Raw genomic sequence first — 24,913 nt, forward strand, 5'->3', positions numbered from 1 at the left:
TGGGCTTCAGATGTTCACCAGTGTCAACCAATTAGTGTGGCCTATTCATTGGCCATCTGCCTGCAAAATACCAAAGGGTACAAAAAGAGAGGTGAAGACAATGCAGCTACAAATACATGAACTGACTAGAATCTCTGCAATGTTCACATGTTCCACATAAACTAAACATTTTAGAGGAAAGCAATGTTTTTTAATATTAGAATTAATAGCAAGTAAGGACAAGAATGCTTGTTGATGGTAACAGCCTGCTTACCCAATATTATAGTGCTAAAACATTGGGATTTTAACTTGAGCCGCCAGGAGGCCATGACTTACTTGACCATCAATTAAAATTAAAAGGAATGGGGGGAGAGAATAAGCAACGTTGGGGTAATGAAAAGGAAAATTGGCTGGGGTGGACAATTTACTTCCTCCAAAGTTGAATAGCGCCACACTTTTCTGTCCACAAAATGCATATAATAGTAAACAACTGCATTGTTGAACTGTGGAGTTTGCCATTTCACATTTTCTTTCAATCATTTTGTCTTTTAGCCTAACTTGTACCCAACAGTGGGGCTACAAACGCCTGGAGAAATAGTAGATGCCAACTTCGGGCAGCAACCGTTTGTGTTTGACATTGAAGATTACATGCGGGAGTGGAGAGCAAAGATTCATGGTACCATTGAGCGATTCCCCATCGGTGACAGATTAGGGGAGTGGCAGACAATGCTGCAAAAGTAAGAAATGATGCTCCTTGTTTCTCATAAATAGTGGGTTAGCCAATTGTCTTTGTACCACATTTAAACTAGCTCATTATGTGAGAATTTGTTTTGCAGTTTGGTGTCGTCCTACCTGGTGCATCATGGTTACTGTGCGACAGCAACTGCCTTTGCCAGAGCAACAGGGCAGACCATTCAAGAGGAGCAGAACTCAATCAAAAACAGACAGCGTAAGGCTGCCAGCAATATCTTTATGTGAAACAGCTGAAACTTATATTTTAAATCCCTGTGATCTTAATTGCCAACAGCACTGCCCATTGGTTCATAGTTATAGGAGCAGAATTAGGCCATTCAGCACATTAAGTCTACTCCACTATTCAATCATGGCTGATCTTTCATTCTCTCTCAATCCCATTCTCCTGCCTTCTCCCCGTAACCCCTGACACCCGTACAAATCAAGAATCTGTCAATCTCCGCCTTAAAAATATCCATTGACTTGGCCTCCACAACCTTCTGTGGCAATGAATTCCACAGATTTACCACCTCCGGACTACATAAATTCCTCCTCATTTCCTTTCTAAAGGTACGTCCTTTTATTCTGAAGCTATGGGCTCTAGTCCTAGACTCTCCCAGTAGTGGAAACATCCTCTCCACATCCATTCTATCCAGACCTTTCATTATTTTGGTAAGTTTCAATGAGGTTTCAATGAGGGTCACAGTTTAAGGATAAGGGGAAAATCTTTTAGGACCGAGATGAGGAAAACTTTTTTCACACAGAGAGTGGTGAATCTCTGGAATTCTCTCCCGCAGAAGGTAGTTGAGGCCAGTTCATTGGCTATATTTAAGAGGGAGTTAGATGTGGCCCTTGTGGCTAAAGGGATCAGGGGGTATGGAGAGAAGGCAGGTACAGGATACTGAGTTGGATGATCAGCCATGATCATATTGAATGGCGGTGCAGGCTCGAAGGGCCGAATGGCCTACTCCTGCACCTATTTTCTATGTGTTTTCTATGACCCCTTATCCTTCCAATAGACTAATTTCCCTCCTGGGATAAATAAAGTTCTATCGTATCGTATCATAAAACTTCAGTGAGTACAGGCCCAGCCGTCAGTAATACATAATAACCCTCCCATCATTCAAATGAAATCAGTTCCTAATGTTAGCTAAGATGCATGCGAGTTAATCTCCACACTACAATGAAAGAGGAAGAAAGTACAGCAAGACTTCCTATGTTCAATATCTCCCTTTACAGTGAAAATGATTCCTGTGGTGCCCCCTTTGGTAAAACATTCACAGATTTCCAGTCTCCACCAAGTAGACCAACAAGCATAGCAAATCAGCACACTGTTCTAGAAGTAAATAACAGCATTAGCTTGCGACCTCAATACAAACTTTTGAATTTTCCAGTTTTATGTACTACAACTCCTTCCTTTCTCCCCGTGCCCCACCTGGACACTCACCTGGGTGTCCTTGTACATCAATCACTGAGAGTAAGCATACAGGTATAGCAGGCAGTGAAAAAAGCAAATGGCATGTTGGCCTTCATAGCAAGAGGATTTGAGTATAGGAGCAAGGAGGTCCTTCTGCAGTTGTACAGGGTCCTGGTGAGACCACGCCTGGAGTATTGTGTGCAGATTTGGTCTCCAAATTTGAGGAAGGACATTCGTGCTATTGAGGGAGTGCAGCGTAGGTTCACGAGGTAAATTCCCGGGATGGCAGGACTGTCATATGTTGATAGAATGGGGCGACTGGGCTTGTATACGCTGGAATTTAGAAGGATGAGAGGGAATCTTATTGAAACATTTAAGATTATTAAGGGATTGGACACGCTAGAGACAGCAAACATGTTCCCAATGTTGGAGGAGTATATTTAGCAGATAACCACGTCGCAAAAGTACTGTTGTTTAGGAACCACTTTTCTGCAATGATATTCCACTAAGTTTAGTGGAAATAGAATGAATCAAGACAGCATAATGGGATTTGGACAGAGCCTTTTTGGTCTTGCCTTCCAGTCTGTATCTATTTACACAATTAATCTGGAACTGTTGTCAGGATGGTTCATGTTAGTGATGGTGCAATTTACCCAAGCCATGAATGTTCTGACGCATTGGAAATAATTATCTTTTTAATAAAAATGCCAAGTGAAGCTGAAACTGGCTAGTAATTGCAAACATCACCTTCTGTCTTACAGGAATACAAAAGCTAGTTTTAGCAGGAAGAGTGGGCGAAGCTATAGAGGCAACACAACAACTGTACCCAGGACTGTTGGAGCGTAACCCAAACTTGCTCTTCATGTTAAAGTAAGGACATTGCATACCAAAAGTAAGGTGCATGTGTGGTGGGGATTTGGTAAGGGAGAAGGATCCAAATCTGGAGCAAAGTTGATGGTACATCCACAACCTACTGAGTGCTCTACAGCTTGGAGTTTATTTTTAATTGTCAGCAAGCTGATTAAATTGTATGAATGAACAGGCCAAGTCAATGGATATTTTTAAGGCGGAGATGAGCAGTATATACGTGCAGTGCCTGCATGGTCAGAGAAACATTGATCCAATGTGTTTAAGAAGGAACTGCAGATGCTGGAAAATCGAAGGTAGACAAAAATGCTGGAGAAACTCAGCGGGTGCAGCAGCATCTATGGAGCGAAGGAAATAGGCAACGTTTCGGGCCAAAACCCTTCTTCAGACATTGATCCAAGATGTTTTTGTAGCTGCCAGTCCCTTACTGAAAAGCAGTTGGACTGCTCTCTGCTGGGAACTGATCGCATTCCAACCATTTGTGCTTAAACTGGTACATAGCGACCTGTTTAGAAGCATGTTTTGCACATGCAAGCAGCTTCCTTTTGACATTATAGGGTCAGACGTCCAAAGAGGAATCCCAATTTCCAAGGAATTACTACATACCAGATGACTTATAAATAGCTGGCAGTTGAAAATCATTTGTTATTTTCGTGGAACTCAATATTGCTCTGATTTTTACTTTAATGTTGCCTGTTCTTAATATTTTGCTCAACAACTACTCTGGTAATTTTATGCAGGTGTCGGCAGTTTGTGGAGATGGTGAACGGTACAGACAGTGAAGTGCGCTGTTTCAGTGCCCGTAGTCCCAAGTCTCAAGGTAGCTACCCTGGATCACCCAACATGAGCCCCAGGCATGGAGCCAATAACTCTCACATCAACAATGCAGGTGGAGTATGGAACCATTTCTCTTTCTCAATTCAAACAATATTATTGACCACGAACGAACTTGTCTCCTCATTCACACTGATCTTTTTAATGATTTATTGATTTAATGATTTATTGTCCATTTCCCATTACCTTTGGAAAAGCGACCTTAAACCTTTACAGCCCTTCTGCGATCTCTACCAAGCTTCTGGGTATCAAATGCTCAGTTCTGATGAAATATCCTTGTCTTGAAATCTAACTATTTTACTCTCTATGGATCTGCTGACTATTTCAGGCATTCACTTTTTCATTCAGATTTCCTGTATCTTCAGATATTTGCTTTTCTTAGATGGCTGGTCCGGTTAAGATTCTGGTCAATGGTGACCTGCAGGACATTAATGGTGGGAGATTTAGGGTAGTAAAGTTAGGGTAGTAGCTGGTAAACCGTTTTTAAAATTATTCATTGTCTGGCACACCCATGACATGAATGTTTCTTGCCACTTAACAGCACATCCCTAGATGTAGAATGCAAGTATGGATCGCTTCATTTGTTGAGGAGTTGCATGTCATGTGAATTATTTGCTGAGGGGTTGCTTAAAAATTGTCAATTTGTGCAGTCATCAGTGAATATTCCCACTTCTGAACTTCTGACAGAAGTTTATTCCTGAGGCAGCTGAATATGGTTGAATCTGGAACTTCACTCGGCCGATTTTCTGGCCTCTCAGAACTGCCACCTCCACTTCATCACCACTGGCTGCCACTGGTGAGAAGATGCAGTCATGGATTTTTTTTTTGTGGCAGAATCTGGTTTGTTATGAGATATGATTCTGTGAGTATGGTTATGTCGGGCTTTTGCTTGAGTTGTGTAAAGGATGTCTTCCCAGTTCCTGAGACACGAATCAAAGTCTTGGTGAGGCTGGCTGGCTGGGCGGGGACTTAATGCCATCTTATTTGTTGCTGAGGTCCATGTTAGGTAGTCCACCTGGTTTTGGCCTTTTTCTTTATTAATGTAGAAGCTTTGCTGGGCCATTTCAGAGGGCAGTTAAGTGTCAACTACATTCCATACCAGGTAAGTATGACCGAAAATTTGTAAAAATGCTTTTTTTTTAATGACTCTGCTTATCTTTAAAAAAAAAAAATGTCAGATGATTAACTGAATTTAAATACAAAGCTGTAATAATTGGATCACAATTCCATGCTAATCAAGATGTCGATCTATGCCAACCCCATTTACTTGTGCTTGGCCCATGTCTCTCTAAACTGTTCCTATCCCTGTATCTGTAAAAATGTATTTTAAACAATGTAAATGTAGCCACCTCTCCGCCATCCTCTGACAACTTGTAATCATGTTAGTGAGAAGTTTTTTTCTGTCCATTAAATCTATTGTGTGTTTTGCAGGAGCAGATAGTCCAAACTGCAGCAATGGGATTGTGTCGTCAAAAAGCAAACCGATCCACAACAAATATCCAGCTATAAGTTCATCGTCTTCATCTTCTTCATCCTCCTCTTCACCTTCCTCTGTAAACTATTCAGAGTCCAATTCTACAGACTCTTCCAAATCCCAGCAACACAGTAGTACAAGTAACCAAGAAACCAGGTATGCCAGGTCTGCAATACAATAGACAATAGGTGCAGGAGTAGGCCCTTCGAGCCAGCACCGCCATTCACTGTGATCATGTCTGATTATCCACATTCAGTACCTCGTTCCTGCCTTCTCACCATATCCCCTGACTCCACTATCTTTAAGAGCTCTATCTAACTCTCTCTTGAAAGCATCCAGAGAATTGGCCTCCACTGCCTGAGGCAGAGGATTTCACAGATTCACAACTCTCTGGGTGAAAACGTTTTTTTTTCATCTCCATTCTAAATAGCCATCCCTTATTAAGGGGAATATAATACAGCCCAGTTGACTACAGTTAAGTGTTTTCGGTTAAGAAAAAGCAGGAGCACCTTTGCAAACTAAGGGGTATTCTGTTTCCATTTCACGTATTCACAGAAAGCAAGCACTCAAACACTTAACACACTCCTTGAATATTTTCTTGTAAAAATGAGATTTGATATATTTAATGCTTGTGAATGACTTATCCAGGAGTTTGTCAATATAAAGCAGTATTACATACACACCTTAGATTATATAGCATTTGATTTAAAAACAAGGAATAGCAGCTGCTGGTTTATAAAAATAGACACAAGTGCTGGAGTAACTCAGTGGGTCAGGCAGCACCCCTGGAGAACGTGATAGGTGACACTTGGGTTGGGACCCTTCTTCCTTAGGACCGGAATCGTCGCCTATCCATGTTCTTCAGAGATGCTGCCAGAACCGCTGTTACTCCAGCACTTTTTGTCCTTTTTTAAGATTTGATCTACCCTTGTAATGACTGGATGTATGTGACTAGACCAATAGAGTTTCTGGTTATTGACGATCCCTGAGATGTTGATAGTGGAGACTCGGCAATGCTGGTGCATTAAGTACGTTGATCACAACCTTTTTGGCTCAAGAGGTGTTTGCAGATGAAAGTTATTTTTATCTGTATCTTGATTTGAACATGTCTGGCATTAAAATGACTAATTTAGACAGCGCAGTCTTGGAGTTTATGAATGCAAGGAAGATGCTGAAAAATATCATAACATAGATAATCTGTATTTGTAATGGATTTGTCTGCCGTAGAGTGCAATTATTTTGATTAGAAAATCAATGTAATATATATATATAAGCAACCTTTTTGGTCGGATGCTTATCGAGTAGTTTGATATACATGTCACAGTTATAATTAATGTCTTGCTACCTGTCCACCAACGCTAAGCATTCATTACAATACAACAGCGAATAAGTATGGGGAAAGTGGCCTCTATATTAGACGTTCTGTCTTGGGAGAGAGTGCAGCTGTGTCATCATTGGTGCTGAATTAATTTGTTTTTATGTTACTGTAAAATTCCAAAAACTCATTTATCGCAAAATCCACTTGAAAGAAAATAAACCAACCAACAAACAAACAGCCAGGTGAAGTAGGTAATTTGGCAATTCTTGTACAAAAGCTTTGTGACGAGGGAAAGGTGTAATTATCTTTCAATGAGTTATTTTTGATTCATTATTTGTGCAGGCACTTGTATGCTCCTTGATATTGTGCCTTAAATGCAAGGAGCTTTTAAAAAATAAATAATACACTGCCTTTGTATCTCAGGCACCTGGGAATAGGGAATCTAACTTTAAACATGATACTTGGGAAATAGGGAAGGTAACCTGAAACCTATTTTTTTCTTTTGCTTGTTTTAGCTCTAATAGAGTATGGGAATAGCCTAAGTCTCTAATTCCTGACTTGATAAAGCCCTACTCATGGTCATGTAATTATGGTGAATAAAAAGATGAGACTAGGATTAAGTTGTCTGAATAAATGGAAGTTAGATAGGAAGAAGAGGAAAACATTTGTGCTTTGTCCTTTGCTGAGGGGGAAGGTTCTTGGGTGGCTACCTCAGCTGATTTTTGCCTGAATTGAGTCAGACCATTTTATTGCCTGATTTACTTTTATTGTTCAACAGTGACAGTGAAATGGAAATGGAACCAGAGCACTACACCAATGGAGTCTTGGAAAATTCCTCGACTAGAATAATGAACGGCAGCTATAAACACGAAGAAATCCTGCCAACTGACGAGTCCAGCATGGGTAGGATCAGACATGAGGACAGTGGTGGGCATGTTGTGTGAGCAAAGGAGGGGGCAGGTGATAGATCTGTGGACATGTATGTTTGGAAAGGGAGGGTGACAAAAGAAGGAAGAAATACGTAGGCCAATATTTTAACGAGAGGTTAAGAGAGAGTGAGATTCTATATCCGTTTTCTTATCATATGGAAACCTTTTGTTTTCTCAGCATCATTTGCTCCCTCTTCCCACTTTAATCCTCCTTAAATTGAATTCCTCTGCTGTTGAAAATGGGGGGGGGGGAAATCTTCCCCAGAAATAGAAATAAATAGTTACGTGATTTGGTTTTTCAAATTACCTTCCAGCTCCTGTTAGCAGATTTGACTGCATTACCATTGCTAAAATTTGTTTAATGAGCGACACAGCCTGGAAACAGGCCCAACCAAGTCCATGCTATCCATAGATCTCCATTCACACAAATTCAATATTATCCCATTCCGTACAAACTAGGGACAATTTACAAAGGCCAATTAACCTACAAACCTGCACATCTTTGGGATGTGGGAGAAAGCTGGAGCACCTGGAGGAAAACCACGCAGGCACACAAGAAGAACATTCAAACTCCACGTAAACAGCACCCAAGGACAGGATCAGAACTGTGTCTCTGGCACTGTGAGGCAGCAGCTCTACCAGATGTGCCACCGTGCTGCCTTTTGAACAACTATTTGCTTCTTTGCCTGCTGTACCTACCTATCCACAGTCATTGTTTAAGTCCTGTATCACCTTTTGTATTTCTTGTTTAGTATGGGTGTCAGGGGTTATGGGGAGAAGGCAGGAAAACGGGTTTAAGAGGGAAAGATACATCAGCCAAGATTGGATGGCAGAATAGACTTGATGGGCCGAATGGCCTAATTCAACTCCTATCACATGACCTTATGACTTTATGTATTCTAAGGATATCAGACTTTGATATGCAAATTCCAAGATTTACTTTCTTATATCCTAAGATTCAAAACTTCATGATAAAGAATGTATAACGACACCATGGTGAACTTTAGAATCAAAGAAATGGTACAAGCAATTAGAGTGGCAGAGATGTAGCAGTAGAATTGCCGCTTTACAGCACCGGAGACGCTGACTATGGGTGCTGTCTGTATGGAGTTTGTACGTTCTCCCTGTGACGGTGTGGGTTTTCTCCAGGTGCTATGGTTTCCTCCCATATTCCAAATGCATGCAGGTCAATATTGTCACCTCCCTCAAACAGGTGACCATATTCCCGAATCAGAAGCCATGGATGAACAGCGAGGTCAGGCTACTGCTGAAAGCACGGGACACCGCTTTCAGGTCAGGCGATGCTCGAGCCTACAGTTCAGCCAGGGCTAACCTGAAGAGGGGCATCAAGAAGGCCAAGCACTGCCATAAGCTCAGGATTGAGGAGCACTTCAACAACAACTCCGACCCCCGACGCATGTGGCAAGGCATCCAGGCCATCACGGACTACAGACCCTCCAACACCACCCCCACATCCAGCGACGCCTCCTTCCTTGAGGAGCTTAATCACTTCTATGGCCGCTTCGACAGGGACAATCTAGAGACAGCCATCAAGGCTGTGCTACCTGCCGATCACCAACCCCTCACACTCACCCCCTACGACGTATACGTGGCACTGAGTAGGACTAATGCACGTAAAGCTGCTGGCCCTGACGGCATCCCTGGGCGCGTGCTCAGGGCCTGTGCTGCGCAGCTGACAGACGTCTGGACTGACATCTTCAACATGGCACTTGCCCAAGCAGTTGTCCCCACGTGCCTTAAAACCACCTCCATCGTGCCAGTGCCAAAACACTCCACTGCGGCAAGCCTCAACGACTTCCGCCCAGTTGCACTTACCCCCATCATCACCAAGTGCTTCGAGAGGCTGGTCCTGGCACACCTCAAAAGCTGCCTACCCCCCACACTGGATCCCTATCAGTTTGCCTACCGCAAGAACAGGAGTACGGAGGATGCCATCTCAACGGCACTTCACTCCGCCCTCTCCCACCTCGACAACAGAGACACTTACGTAAGAATGCTGTTCATCGATTACAGCTCAGCATTCAACACCATTATACCATCAAAACTGATCACCAAACTCGGTAACCTGGGCATCGACCCCTCCCTCTGCAACTGGATACTGGACTTTCTAACCAACAGACACCAGTCTGTTAGGTTAGACAAGCACACCTCTTCAACCCTCACCCTGAACAGGTTCCACAGGGCTGTGTGCTGAGCCCCCTCCTCTACTCCCTCTTCACCTATGACTGCACACTTGTACATGGTACTAACACCATCATCAAGTATGCAGATGATACAACGGTGATTGGCCTCATCAGCAACAACGATGAGTCGGCCTACAGGGAGGAGGTCCAGCACTTAGCAGCATGGTGCGCTGACAACAACCTGGCCCTTAACTCCAAGAAGACCAAGGAGCTCATTGTAGACTTCAGGAAGTCCAGGGGCGGCACGCACACCCCCATCCACATTAACGGGACGGAGGTGGAACGTGTTTCTAGCTTCAGGTTCCTGGGAGTCAACATCTCCGATTACCTCTCTTGGACCCACAATACCTCAACTCTGATCAAGAAGGCTCACCAGCATCTCTTCTTCCTGAGGAGACTGAAGAAGGTCCATCTGTCTCCTCAGATCCTGGTGAACTTCTACCGCTGCACCATCGAGAGCATCCTTACCAACTGCATCACAGTATGGTATGGCAACTGCTCTGTCTCCGACCGGAAGGCATTGCAGAGGGTGGTGAAAATTGCCCAACGCATCACCGGTTCCTCGCTCCCCTCCATTGAGTCTGTCCAAAGCAAGCGTTGTCTGCGGAGGGCGCTCAGCATCGCCAAGGACTGCTCTCACCCCAACCATGGACTGTTTACGCTCCTACCATCCGGGAGGCGCTACAGGTCTCTCCGTTGCCGAACCAGCAGGTCCAGGAACAGCTTCTTCCCAGCGGCTGTCACTCTACTCAACAACGTACCTCGGTGACTGCCAATCACCCCCCCCCCCCCCCCGGACACATTATTATTTATTCAAATCATTTGCTATGTCACTCTTCCAGGGAGATGCTAAATGCATTTCGTTGTCTCTGTACTGTACACTGACAATGACAATTAAAATTGAATCTGAATCTGTTTGCAGGTTAATTGGCTTTTAGAAATTGTCCCTCGTGTGTAGGATAGAACTAGTGTATGGATGATCGTTGATGGGTGTGTAGATCTCTAAACTAGACAAAAATCTAACCGAGGCTAAATGCTGAGCTTTCGTAAAGCTAACTATTTAGTCCTATTCCCGGCTGCCTCGTAGCCTTAAATTGTTCCCCTCAAGTATTTATTTTAATCCCTTTTCAAGGTTACTGCTGCAACTAATTTCAACAAGTGCATTCAGATTGTGTGTGATAAGTATTTCTTACATTAGCATTGGTTCTTTTGCTAATTACCTTGAATCTGTGTCTAATGGTTACAGAATGTTGTGTTGGGTGAGATGGTTTCTTCTTATTTACTGCCAAAGTAGTTCATGATTTTAACACCTCTGTCAAGTTCCCCTTAATTTTCTTTGCTCAACAAATAACAAAATCTCTCCATTCTCTGCAATTAATTAGAGTCCCTCACCTGTGATTCTCTTCTGCAATATATCTAAGCCCTCGATGTCTTTCTAAAGCACGGATAATACCATACGCAAAGTCTCTAGTATTCCTTGCATTTGTGCTCCATGTCCTTGTTTCAATAAATAAGTATTGTATCAGTCATCACAACTTGTTCTGCTACCATACAATGCTTGTGTACAAGTATCTGTCTCTCAGCACCAGATCAATCTGTTCATGCATCTCCTCTGTGAAGAGCTCTATCTAACTCTCTCTTGAAAGCATCCAGAGAATTGGCCTCCACTGCCTTCTGAGGCAGAGAATTCCACAGATTCACAACTCTGGGTGAAAACGTTTTCCCTCATCTCCATTCTAAATGGCCTACATAATATATAATACAGTATATAATACATAATACTGTATATAATACAGCCCAGTTGACTACAATCTGAGATGAATTTATCTGAGATTAATTTATTAGTGATCATCTTAAATGTATAGGTACACAAAAATGCTGGAGATACTCAGCGGGTGCAGCAGCATCTATGGAGCGATGGAAATAGGCAACGTCTTAAATGTATATATTTTTATTTCTGATCTTCCCATCAAATGGATGCATACACCTTGTCAAATCTCTTCCCAGTCACAGACTGCTATTGTCAACTATTTTCTGAAAAACAGAAGATAAAAAGAGCCCCATTTTATTTTCCTGAAGATTATTTTTCTGGAGTGTCAGATTTTTGTTTTTACATCGTTCAATTTCAATGAACGGAATGAAGGAATATCCTTTGCACGTTCCTTCTTTATGGATGTGAAGTGCTAACACGTGGATAATAGGATGTACTGTGGCTTGCATTGCAGAATTCTAGTATTTTAGATCACATAGACAATGTCTGTGTGATGGTGTGTTCATACATTCATAAACACTTGTGAGGCCTCAGTAATATGAAGAGAGGGTTGCCTGAGTACGTCCCTGGCAGTGGAGACTGGCGCTAGGTTCCTGTTTCATGGTCCTCTTTGGGTGATATATTTACCTATCATGGCACCCTGCACCTCAGTCACAAACCTCATGGATCCTCCTCCGGAAACTGATTAATTGCCTGACTGCTTCTCCCAAGACATCCAACCTCAATCCACAGTACTAATCCTCCTACTTGCTATCCCCTCCTCATCCCACGCCCCACAGACCATCATGCCCCCATCACCTCAGACTCCGCTGCAATGTCGGCCTCGGAAATTGGCTATTGAATGGATCTGCCGGCTTTCGCAGTGGGCAAATTCGACCCGCCCATCGGCGTGGAAGTCCCAAAAAGGTTGAGATCGGCTGCCACACCTGGCCTTGGCACCACCTGTTCAGGGGGACTTCCGGGGGGGGGGGGGGGAGGGGGCAGTTGTAGATGTGTAAATCAGCTCTTTGTTCCTTTCACTTTCTCAATCCAACTCCACTAATTTATTTTTCACCCCTTTCGAAATTTCACATCACCCTACTCACCAAAGCACTTCTTAGTTGCTTCCCATTTCTGCCTCCCCATTTTGCAAGCTCAACCCCCACTTCAAATTTTACATACCCCATTTACAACATCCATCACCAAAAGTTATTGATTATTTATTGATACTTCTGAAGAAGGGTCTCGACCCGAAACGGAGTCTGAAGAAGGGTTTCGACCTGAAACGTCACATATTCCTTCGCTCCATAGGTGCTGCCTCACCCTCTGAGTTTCTCCAGCATTTTTGTCTACCTTCGATTTTTCCAGCATCTGTAGTGCTTTCTTAAACATGTATTGATACTTTATCAGCTGAGACCACTAACTCTGGTCTTCACCTGACTGATATGTAACCGCAATGTATTATTAACCATATAACAATTACAGCACGGAAACAGGCCATCTCGACCCTTCTAGTCCGTGCCGAACACATAATCTCCCCTAGTCCCATATACCTGCGCTCAGACCATAACCCTCCATTCCTTTCCCATCCATATAACTATCCAATTTATTTTTAAATGATAAAAACGAACCTGCCTACACCACCTTCACTGGAAGCTCATTCCACACAGCTACCACTCTCTGAGTAAAGAAGTTACTTCACCTGACTGATATGTAACCGCAATGTATTATTACCTATATACTTCAGCAATACCTTCAACATGACTATGAGCGAGAGAATCTAAACACTTCTATCAAATGCTATTAGAACGCTGGTACAAAAAACATTGCATTTCAACTTTTCGGTAAAACATTATAGTCTCATTTCACTTATTCTCTACGTCCATGAGCAGTTTTGCATAACACAACTGTAAGTTGGACATAGAAAAATAAGATTCTATGGGGTGCAAACTACACTGCTGCCTTAACTGAAATGCAACAGTTGATGAACATGTAGCTCTGATTCTGTGGCAAAATCTTTGGATTTAGTTTGGGGCATCATTGTAATGAACTTTTTAATATTCCCTTTTTTTCATGTAATTCTCCCAATCTAGAGGACAGCTGCCCTCAACGTCAGCTTTGTGGAGGGAACCAAGCTGCAACCGAACGCATGATCCAGTTTGGACGAGAATTGCAAGCTTTAAGTGAACAACTTTGCAGAGAATATGGAAAGAATGCCACACACAAAAAAATGTTGCAGGTATCACATACTCACTCTTTTCAAACTTTGCAGGATTGAGTATTGATTGTGGTCTTATTGCGTTATTTATTTTGAAAGGTTTATATCTCCAAAGATGTTTCATTGACTGCACCGTCTCTCCAATTTCCTTACTTTACCAGACAACAGAAGGTGGTTCAAAATTTTTATTAGATCACCATTCTTTCAATTTGTTGGACTAAGCAATGCAATTTTCTATTAGTCTGACCATGTAGACAATGATTAACAAAGAGCATACAGTTGTTAATTGTCAGAGTTTGGTTGGCTTGTACTGTCAGTACATGTTGGCCTCATGAAATATTACCAAATAATAAGGATCTAATGCCTTCCTATATTATTCAATCTCCTTAGTTGACTGAGGCATAATAACTTTTAATTGCCACCCGACATTCTAATTTTCTGAATTTAAGCCTGTTATTAAAATGTTACTATCAGTGAGATCTTTCTGACTTTCTTTTAATATCAATCTTTACTCTTGATTACCCCAGGTGAGATGATCTTTGCATTGGTACCCAGGAGCAAGAGCCTCCAAAAAAAAATGTTTTTGTCAATTGCTGAGACGGACTAATAAAATTAGATTAAAAAAAAAAAAGAGAGCATGTTTTTACTTTGAAGCCTAACATTGAAATGCAACTTTATGCATTTTTCTGAGCAAACAAACAAAAATTCCAAATCACATTTTTAAAAATCCAGTTGTATTGAATGACAATGATGTGCTTAAGTATCAGAAGAGTGCATCACATGAAATTGGGAATACAGCATTGTTCCTTACATCTGCCCCTTGCTTATTGCCATATTGCGATGAGCAGCTGCCAATAAAAGGCCATCCTTTGTCTCCAGAGATGTTGCCTGACCCGCTGAGCTCCCATCTTTTTCTCCATAGGTGCTGCCTGACCCACTGAGTTACTCCAGTACCTTGTGTCTGTCTATCTTTGATACCCAAAACGTCACCCATCCTTTTTCTCCAGAGATGCTGCCTGACCCGCTGAGTTACTCCAGCACTCTGTGTCTATCTTCAATAAAAAGCCAGAACTCAATAAGCTCTTGTCGCACATTCTCGAGCTGAAGAGGTAGGGGCATGAGAGCCGACAGTGGGTGGTGGAGGATGAGAAACAAAATGAAATAGAAATCGGATAATTCCTATGTGGTATTAAACCTATTGAAGCTGTGTAGTGACTTTGTATCTTTCTTTTCCAGGATGCATTTAGCCTGCTAGCGTACTCTGATCCTTGGGGCTGTCCAGTTGGGCAACAGCTTGATCCTATCCAGAGGGAACCTATCTGTGCTGCCCTTAATAGTGCTATTTTAGGTAAGCAGCCCAAAAAAAGTGAATGAGTTATGAATTGTTGCAATCAATGATCCACGTGGTAGAAATGAGACCTTATTGCACCAATTTAATGGAGACTGTTATGGGCCAATCTTTCCTTCCGCAAAATAAGCCTGAAAGATGTGTAACCGAATACCATTATCGGGTTTGCCGCTTATTCTTAGCCTGAAGCTGAAAATTGCAGCCTCCTCATTGTAAGAAAGTCCAGCTCAATATAATTGTCCACTATTCTGAATGCACCTTCTCATTTAATGAATTTAATTCAGAAATCTAATTGAAGGTAAAACAATCACCTCTTTCTCACTCTTACCGGAGGTGCTGCCACATACTCTTAATTCTACCTGGAACGCTTTTTCCATTCTTACTTTAGACTTTAGAGATACAGCGTGGAAATAGGCCCTTCGGCTCAAGGATTCCGTGCCGACCAGCGATCCCCGTACACTAGCACTATACAACACACTCGGGACAAAAAAAAAAAAAAATTCAGAGGCCAGTTAACTTACAGACATGTACGTCTTTGGTTGTGTGAGAGGAAACCGGAGCACCCAGAGAAAACCCACACGGTCACAGGGAGAACAAACAAACTCCGTTCAGACAGCGCCTGTCGTTAGGATCGAAATCTGGTCTCTGGTGCTCTAAAAGGCAGCAACTCTAACACTGTGCCACTGTGTTGCCCATTTCAGGTTTTTTTTTTGCACGACAACCTTTGCACCATTCTACCGTTTTGCATTTATCATAGTATATATTGTTGCATCTATCATTATCATATTCTATGTTCTCTATGTGAACTTCATGTGAACAAGAAATGTCATTTGCACCATGATGTATATGACAAACAATCTGAATCTAAAAATAAATAATAGAAATGCTATATTTTAAATGGGGATAAATTATGACGGTAATGTGTTCTGTGTTTTTAGTGCTGGAAACTAATATCTGTTTATTCTTCCTCCACCTTTTATACACAGAATCTCAAAATCTGCCAAAGCAGCCACCATTGATGCTTGCACTGGGCCAGGCATCCGAATGCCTCCGGCTAATGGCACATACAGGGATTGGATCCTGTTCCTTCGCCAGAGTGGATGACTATTTGCACTAGCTGCTGTGGCAGTGGAAAGACCTCAGATACTGCCCCCTCACCTCCTATTCAAGACCTACAACAACCCTTTCCCTTGTCTCGAAGACCATCGCACTGCCCACAAGACAGGTGCTGACTGATCTTCTTTCCTGCCAGCATCCTTGTTACATTTTATCAGGTTACACGACTGAAAGCATTGCATTTTGGAAGAGATCATGGGTGCAGTAGTGCACAGTATAAATGTAGCATATTCCGCTCTGAATTCTTAGTCACTGAGCCACCAGTATTTAACCCTGGAGGTTTTGTCCTGTGCTAGCCTCTGTTGTTTACTGGTTATAATTAGGGCTGTAACAAAATTTACATATTTTAAAACTTCATTCATTTTATTTAACAAGACTCAAGTAATGCCTTGGATTTATAGCAGCATTGTGTGACTCATGCAGCTTCAACTCCAAGCCCCTCTTCCTTTAGCATTAAATCTCATGGACACCCAAAGCTTTGGAGTGTACTATTGCCAACACTTTAATTCTCCTTTCTTTTCATCCCAGTTTTTGCCAAAAAATGTAACCATGGATTTGTTACAACCCTAAGAATCAACCATGTTTGGTTTACATCTTCTCCATATTCTACCTGTGTATATTCATGTGGAACAATGCTGCTCGTTATCACATTGCTTTTTCGTTCTGTTATTCAGTTACTCTTATCATAATTTTCACTTGAGACTCTTTCTTTAAAATGCACATCATGTCATGTTATTCCCACGTATGTTTTGAACTTCCAGCTGTGAGTTCAAATCACATTATTAAACTGACAATTCCAATGGGCCTTCCCAAACGATAATTTGGGTCATTTGTCAGAAAGCAGTAGAATTGGGTTGGGTTGCAAAGGAAGTAATGGCAGGCAGACAATGTGGGTGCAAAACTAGTATGTATCTGGAGCAATCAAGGCAAAAGTTAATTACAGTAGTTGAAGACGTACATTTCTGTAAGTTTACAAAACTTTTCTTGTAAGGGTTTGCTATAAATCAGATAAACCTCAAAGCTGGTTAACTGATTCCATTAATGCCTGATTATAGCACTTCCAGCTTAGCACTGCAATATTGTTTATTGAACAACTTATTCTACTAAATGTCAAGCTTTAGAGTCATGTCAATGTGGTTGTCCCACTTAAAAGCAATGTTGACAGATTATTACCATGTCATTAAAATAACTCAGATAACAAAGCTCCACACATGAACCAAGAAGCTTTTACAGCGCTGAAGATTCTTTTAACAACCTCAAATATCAGGAAAAAAAGGAATCTAATTGCTTGAAAACCTGGCAGATGTATAGGTGAAGAATTATTCAGACAGAATCATATTGCTATGAGGACAATCTATGATTTAAAGTTGTGAGTGATTATTAAATCATAGCCAGAAGAGATGGAACGAGAGCTGCCGGGTGCCACTTGTGACATGGGAACAGTTGCACAGAGCAGGTTCCCTAGGAGGATGGATTAAGGTGTTGCATTTTACTAGTTTTTAAATAGGCCATTATCCCCTCAGATTTCCATTGTATTGGTGCTAGTCTAAGTTGGATTCAGTGAGTTATCTCCAGAATTTGATGCTAAATACAATTTCATCATATCGTAAAATTAAATAAATTATGGTTCCAAGAATTTCAAGTAAGAAATGCAGTTATTTTGGGATCGGCATACATTTGCAGATTATAATGAAGTAATATCTCTCCAATATTTGAGGTTTTAATGCAGGAGGATCCCTGCATGATCCTATTCTAACTTGATATATTTTGTGCTGTTGACTTGCCTGAAGCTCCTGTAATAGAACTTGGTATTGGGGGAACCAAAACAATTAAAACATGTATGTTGCAAGAGAAGGTGGTGTGGTTAACCATAAAATCAGTGAAAAGCAGAAACCATTTTGGCAAAATATGAAGGGAAATGAGGAGCTAGTGACTGAACAAAGATGAACTACCTGGGTTCAGATAATGCATGCTGCCATTTAAGGGCCTTTTCACATTGTGGACAAGAAATTATCAGTTTCATAAAAGTTAAAATTAATCAAACCTCTGCAAAGTACAGGATAAGATGAATTAAGGATAAGTGCATCTGCAGGAAGCACATTTTTAATTAACTTCATGGTATTTTTCATTTAGTTTCATAAATATGATGGCTAATTGAAATGGTTACAATTATGTTACTTTATTTTAGAACATCCATTCCATATTTCTTTTATTATTTATTTTCCCTGCACCTTTTCTTTTGCCATCACCCCCCCCCCCCCAGTCCTGTAGGGCAGATAAACTGTTTGCCAAGTTCCTTGCTATTCCACATTCATCTGTCACAAGGAAATATACAGAACTGATGGTATTTGGAATTTTCTTCTCAGCCTGTCCCTGTAACGGCTAACATACAGTGATGCCTCATGACTGTCCATTGTATTACTCACTGCTGCAGCATACAACGTGTTCTCCGTGGCAAATTTTATACCTCAAAAATTCCAGCTTTAAAAATTTTAGATATTGCATTTGTCCAGGAATTGCAGCAGCATCACACACCCTGATTATTTTGTTTTATTTCGGCAGTGTACATTTTAATATTTAAGCACTTGTGCACTCCACAGGAGTTGAAGGAATAGTTTTTGTTATTAATTCAAGACCCTTGCAGATGCTTTGAGGATGCTAAGTTTTAAAAGGTCAGGGTATATTTAAAAAGAGAAACAGTCCTCTTATATTTTTTTCTGATCAAATAGATTTGAGCAGTTCTGTGCGCACAAATTTAACACACGCCAGATTGTAGAACAATGACTGACATACCCAAGTTTTAATTCTTCACATGGATTGAGTAATTTGATCTCAGAGTTTTCTCCTATCATATTTCCACATTAGCTCCTGTTATTTCTTGATGGGATAGTTTGTGGGGTTAGATAGATGTGGATGGCAGGGTAAAGCTAAGCAAGTGGAATTGTTCTGTTATGCATGGATCTATTTCCTCATGCATGCAAGAACTCATACATAGAGAAGACTATTCATTCACTACAAAACCATATTAGTTTGGGCCTGTGATGAAAGGAGGAAGGCCAGCTGAGCCGACCAAAATATCAAAGATATCTGGAGTTAGGCTGCTTGTGCATTACATTGGATATTCTGGTCACTGTCTGACTGAGCTGAATTTATCTTATGAACATCCGACATTAGTGTAGATACTTCGAAGGTGTTCATAAAAATCAGAAACCAGAGATAACTAAGTACATGTTCCCTACAAATGTGTAGTGGAACTTTAAAAGTAGAACAGAGCTTGCTACAGAAATGAATGGGAAAAGGGGGCAATAACCTACTGATGTTTGACAGCTACAAAACTGCTAGAATTTTATGGTCTAACTATAGGAGACAGGTGAAGGAATTCAGCTAAATGTGCATTCTTCTAACATTTGGGTGCCAATTTGATTCCGCTAAAATCAATAGAATCAGATTTTGGATGTGTAGTTCAATGCACAGCTGCTAATGTATTGCACATTTAACAAGCATGAATTTCAATCCACATGTTCCTTGTGCAGACTTATTACTTCTAAATTAATTTGAAAGCTATCAATGCCTCTGCATCATCCATGTCAGCTCGTTGATCTTCTGCATCACTTGGATATCCTAAGACAGTTTTCAAATAATCTGACCATTTTGCATTTTTGCAAGGCATATGTACATGCAGAATGAGCAACACAGGTGGTTTAAGGTGTTGTTTAGATGTGCTAATTTTGCTTTCAGCAGAATAACTTAACTGCATTAATATTCTAATTTTATGCAATGTTTTCCATAATGTTCTTGAGGGTGTTGGAGCCCGTTTGAGTTCAGCTCTCATCTTTTGGAAGATTCTGTTTATTTAAACAAAAGTAAGACAATGTTAATGAATCTAACCTTAAAGTTAATGCCTTGTATTTTAATTTGTCAGGGGTTGTATGTGGAGTTAATCCACAATCTGAATATTATTTTTTTAATGACACTGATGATGGTTCACCTCTCATCCTTATCTCATTATTCTTGGCCTTGATTTTGGCACATTTTTGATTAAGAACAGCATTCAAGCCGACATGGTAATTTTCCACACGTTACAAGTTCATTGACATCACTGTGAAGCATGTTACACACAATACTCTCGCCACAAGTGGGGAGAGGGGTTTGACAAAAATAAAATATTCTTCAGTCAGCCTCTACCCACTGTTAAAGCATATATACAGTTTTTTTTTTAATACTTCTAGGCTGAATTACACCAATATATTCACAGATTTTTCTGATTGTAAGATTTGAATTTAGATAGCAGATTAGGTTGGTTCGAGTTTAGTTCCAATTGCTGGATAGTTTTATTTTCTGAAAGTTAATCAGAAAAAGAAAGTATGTCTCTTATCTCTTTTTTAAAAAGTATGACATTAAAGTTAGTTTTTACCATCTTAACAAAGCAATTTATTTTAACACCACATTAACATGAATGATAATCTTTAGTCCTCCATCTTATTCAGTATATTGTATTTACATTTCATTTTCCTTCGGTGGTTTGGGTTATGTTTAGTAGCTTGGTTGTTTCTTTCGCTCAACCACGTCTTTCGATCAAGAACCTGAAAAGTTATGTTAGAAAAGATCAACAATTTAAGAAAATAAGGAATTAGGTCAACAAAAGAAGACTACAAGATGTTATGATAATGTTTTCCCAGAGCAACCGCTGGCAAGCCTCAGGGCTACTGTGACACAATTTTAGCCAGATGCACTGAATTAAATCAAATTTTCCGTGCAAACAATGAGATAAATGTTTTTGTAAATATTTTGCATTGCGCACGCACACACAGCTACCACCATTAGTAACCAAGGAAGTAAAGCACTCAAGGATGAAAACTCTTGTTTTTGTCACCATTTAATAACAAATAATGGAGGAATAAAATACAGGTGAATTTTCCATATGAATAAAAGGCCACTAAATTAGCCATGTTAATTCCCATTTTATCAGATATGGCTGGTGGTTTCATATATCAGATAATGTTGTTTTGAGTAATTAAGCAAATAGTTTTTGTAATGTTTAATTCCCAGGTTTCCTTCATGAGGTTTTCACTGGGCGCCGACCCATTTGAAAATAAATTGTACCAGAAACAGATGATTGTCATTTTCAATTGGTAGGCAGCTCGTTATCTGCTGCTGGTTTACAATTTAAGGATTGACACTAGATTTCCCCTTATTGGAAGTCCACCCATCCAGACACATAAAGTCGTGAAATTTCATTCAGAATGACAATGGCATGCATTTCTTAAATTTTCAAAGATAAATTGAGTTTAAAGCATTTTGCTTCTGACTGGTTGCTGTAAAACTAAAATACACCGGCGAATACCACAACTTGCCAATTCCTACATACTGTTGTTCCTCCAAAAATATTTGCAGTAAAAAATTTAAATGACAAATGGATATTCAACTAAGTGTACACAAAGTTGATTTATTTGTAAACTGCTATTGAAAATCCTGAAATATTGTAATTCAGCAACTTGAACTTGTATTCAGTATTGTGTATTTGCAAATAACTGAAATACCAGCAATCGTAGTGTTGGAAAGAGTACTGCTGATTACTTGCAGTCTCATCCCAGTTGTCACTGTTTGCTGGAAAACTGTATTGTGTCGTAGGTAAGTGTGAATGTGAGTGGCAATTTCATACTATATGATAGGCTACTAAAAGCTTTGTAAAACCATGTAATTTTTTTTTTAATGTCTATCAATCAGTGGCAAGGTTGATGTTTTCACCTTCAAGAGACAATCTGAAATCATTTTGAATTAAAGTTTCTGATTTCATTTAATGATATTTGTTATTGGAAACAATGTTGTTAATTTGTAAAATGTCTCACTAACGTCTTAAAGCTGCAATTATGCACCAATTTAATCTTCATTCTGCTTTGCATGCTTTCAGTCCAACTTTCCAAACCATGCAGCTACTCCCAATACGTGTTTCTGCTGATGTCTGAGACGTTTCATGGTTCTGGCACATTGGAAAAAGTGTGATAATTTACCTCCCTTATCTTCTCTTTCAGTTACATTTCCCAATTGAGTTCCCATTATTGACACAGCCACACATCAAATTGGAAAGAGGAGCATGCTGCATTTTAACTTTCATTTGCACTCGCATTAAAACCCTGAGGTTGACGCTTTTGAGTTTATACCAGGCACTTTGAAATATGGGAACAGGAGGTCTCATTTACCTGACGTATTGAAGTGTACTGAAGCATGGCTTTGATTTTTTTTTTTTGTGTGGTCTTTTTCCCCTTGATTGGGTTCTGCAAAACTAATGCTTATTTTTTTTTTTTTTTTTTTTAATTCTTTTTTTTTTTTTAGAATAAAACAGTAAAAATGGTGTGACACTATTTAAAGATTTTTAAAATTCTGTTAACCAGTAATTCTAGTTTTGTGTACTTAACTGTGCTCAGCTTGAAACTATAACGTCATTTTAAAGGAAGGGAAGGGTTAATAATGTTTTAAATTCTGTATACAGTATAAAATGTATACATTGTAATTTAATGATTTTCTTTTGTGGCTCCAAACTCAGGTATGTTACATACAATTTACAGCATGGAATGTGAAGCAAGGTGTTTCGTTTTTACCAGCACAAAACTCATGAACTAATTTCTGCTCCATGCTCAATATCAGTTTAGTTTTGTTATGAAGTCAAAATGAACACAAGCTGTGCACAAGTACAATGGTTGTTCAGTTTGAGCATAGTAAGTATTTGTGAAGCAAAAATTACCCAGTACTAGCATGAACATTTGAGAAACTTTTAAAACAAAAACAAAACACAAAAAAAGAAAATATGTACTAGAAATATGTTAAAATGAAATGTATTCTGTTGTATTTTGACAGAATTATTTTTATTAAAATACACAGTCATGTGCTAAGATCCCTGTTGTTATTTTTTTGTAACTTATGACCCTTAGTTTGTTGGTAATCGGTGATGAATATAGGTTTGCTACAAATTTGGTCTATAAAATACATTTTAACAGCAGTGTTGACATAATAAAAATTAAAATGCAGGTATTGATGGAGATTAAAGACTTGAACCAAAAACTGAACATTCACCTCTAAAATCCAGACCTAATGCACTGAAGTGAATGATTTTTTTCCCTTACTGTCACACATAGGTCCTAAAGAAACAATTGGTCTTAATTTGGCTGCTTTCATATCTAATTCTTCTATTTAAACGGAATCTTTAATGAAATGGTATAAAGCAGTCTGCAGCTCTTTTCACTGAAGAGATTAGTTAGCTGATCACTCCATTAACTGTGAATGAGAGCTTTCAACTCTTAATTTTTAAATTTTGTTGTTATTATTATTAAAGACTCAAAAAAAGCCTTAACTGTTTTCACTGATGTAGAGGATTAAAGAGGCCTGAGGGTAGATTCTGAAGTAGTTTTCAAAATCGCGAAAGATTTTGCTGTTGCAAATAATCTAAATAAATTGTCCCCACTGGCCATTGAGGAAGTAAATCCACAGAATGGCTTTGGTAGGGATTGATAGAATTTCTTACCATGTGGTAATTGAACTTGATGAGTTTAATTGTTGCAAAAATGAAAAAGTAAATTAAAATAAAATTGGGTAAAGTTCTTCAAAAGAATATTAAGAATTACATGGAAAGATGCATTAGATGAGAATGTAACCACCACAATTAAACAGCGAATGAGATGGACTGAATTGGCTCATGCACTATCATTTCTGCAGTATTATGTTGAGAGTGTGCATATTTTAAATAATCTAAAACCGTTTTTAGTTTATCATTCTCATTAGCTCCTGAATAAATGTAAAGGGATCAGGAAAAAAAAAAGCTTCAAGCTTGACTAATCATAATTCCCTGGGGAGCACATATTTAAATCTCAGAAATATTTATCCACTGTCCATGAGTCAGTATGCTTGAGGTATTTCTATAAAAGAGCTGCAGAGTTTTCCCATGATGTTGTGGAACTTCCTTAATTGATATCAGTTCCGGGTGGGGATGAAATGCAGGAGCTACTTGAAATGAGAGAATTAGTTACATTCTTTCATCAAAAATGAGAGAATTAATGAAATCTTTAATTTCAAGTAACTCCTGCATTTCTTCTCCCCCACCCTAGTCACCCTACTAGTTCCACGTTTCACATCCTTGTATCTCTGTCGTTAGCACATCTTCTCCAGCCAACAATGGGCTATTATGGACTCCACTCCATCGAGGTCATCTGTTGCCGGCCTTATTTCGTTCTGACCTCCTCTGTCTTTCAGTCCGAGGAAGGGTTCCAACCCAAAACGTCACCTATTCCTTTTCTCCAGAGATGCTACCTGACCCACTGAGTTACTCCAGCTTTTGTGTCTATCTTTAGTATAAATCAGCATCTGCAGTTCCATCCAACACTGAATTCAATTGCAAATTCACTGGAATTTAGAAGGGTAAGAGGGGATCTTATAGAAACATATAAAATGGCAGGTCTAGTCACAGATAGAAACTGGTGTATATTAAGATTCACCAACAGAAATTGACGCTGAAAAGCCACGGCCAGGCCCAAATAAAGAAGCAACTATGATTCTTTACCATTTAGTGGAGGCCAAGTCACTGGATGGATTTAAGAGAGAGTTAGATAGAACTCTAGGGGCTAATGGAGTCAAGGGATATGGGGAGAAGGCAGGCACGGGTTATTGATAGGGGATGATCAGCCATGATCACAATGAATGGCGGTGCTGGCTCGGGGCCGAATGGCCTCCTCCTGC

The 24,913-nt window shown here is 40.0% G+C and overlaps 1 protein-coding gene across 6 annotated transcripts in view; it reads left to right on the top strand.

The window, feature by feature from the left end:
* ranbp10 (RAN binding protein 10) overlaps positions 1-24,913 on the top strand; it is a 126,410-nt gene that overhangs the window by 84,453 nt on the left and 17,044 nt on the right. For 2 of the 6 annotated variants that reach the window (XR_004414537.1, XR_004414536.1), the window contains exons 6-14: positions 532-716; positions 789-928; positions 2,890-2,998; positions 3,736-3,884; positions 5,261-5,459; positions 7,400-7,524; positions 13,598-13,743; positions 14,959-15,070; positions 16,057-20,113. Coding sequence is in view for 3 of the 6 variants with exons in the window: in XM_033036265.1 (XP_032892156.1) it covers positions 532-716; positions 789-928; positions 2,890-2,998; positions 3,736-3,884; positions 5,261-5,459; positions 7,400-7,524; positions 13,598-13,743; positions 14,959-15,070; positions 16,057-16,187 (1,296 nt within the window). In the remaining 3 variants the exon portion in view is untranslated. Of the gene's footprint in view, positions 1-531; positions 717-788; positions 929-2,889; positions 2,999-3,735; positions 3,885-5,260; positions 5,460-7,399; positions 7,525-13,597; positions 13,744-14,958; positions 15,071-16,056; positions 23,077-24,913 lie in introns of those variants that run through there. The other 4 variants (XR_004414538.1, XM_033036265.1, XM_033036267.1 and 1 more) reach the window with 4 other exon arrangements.

This window comes from Amblyraja radiata, chromosome 17 (genome assembly GCF_010909765.2).
Source record: "Amblyraja radiata isolate CabotCenter1 chromosome 17, sAmbRad1.1.pri, whole genome shotgun sequence".
NCBI lineage: Eukaryota > Metazoa > Chordata > Chondrichthyes > Rajiformes > Rajidae > Amblyraja > Amblyraja radiata.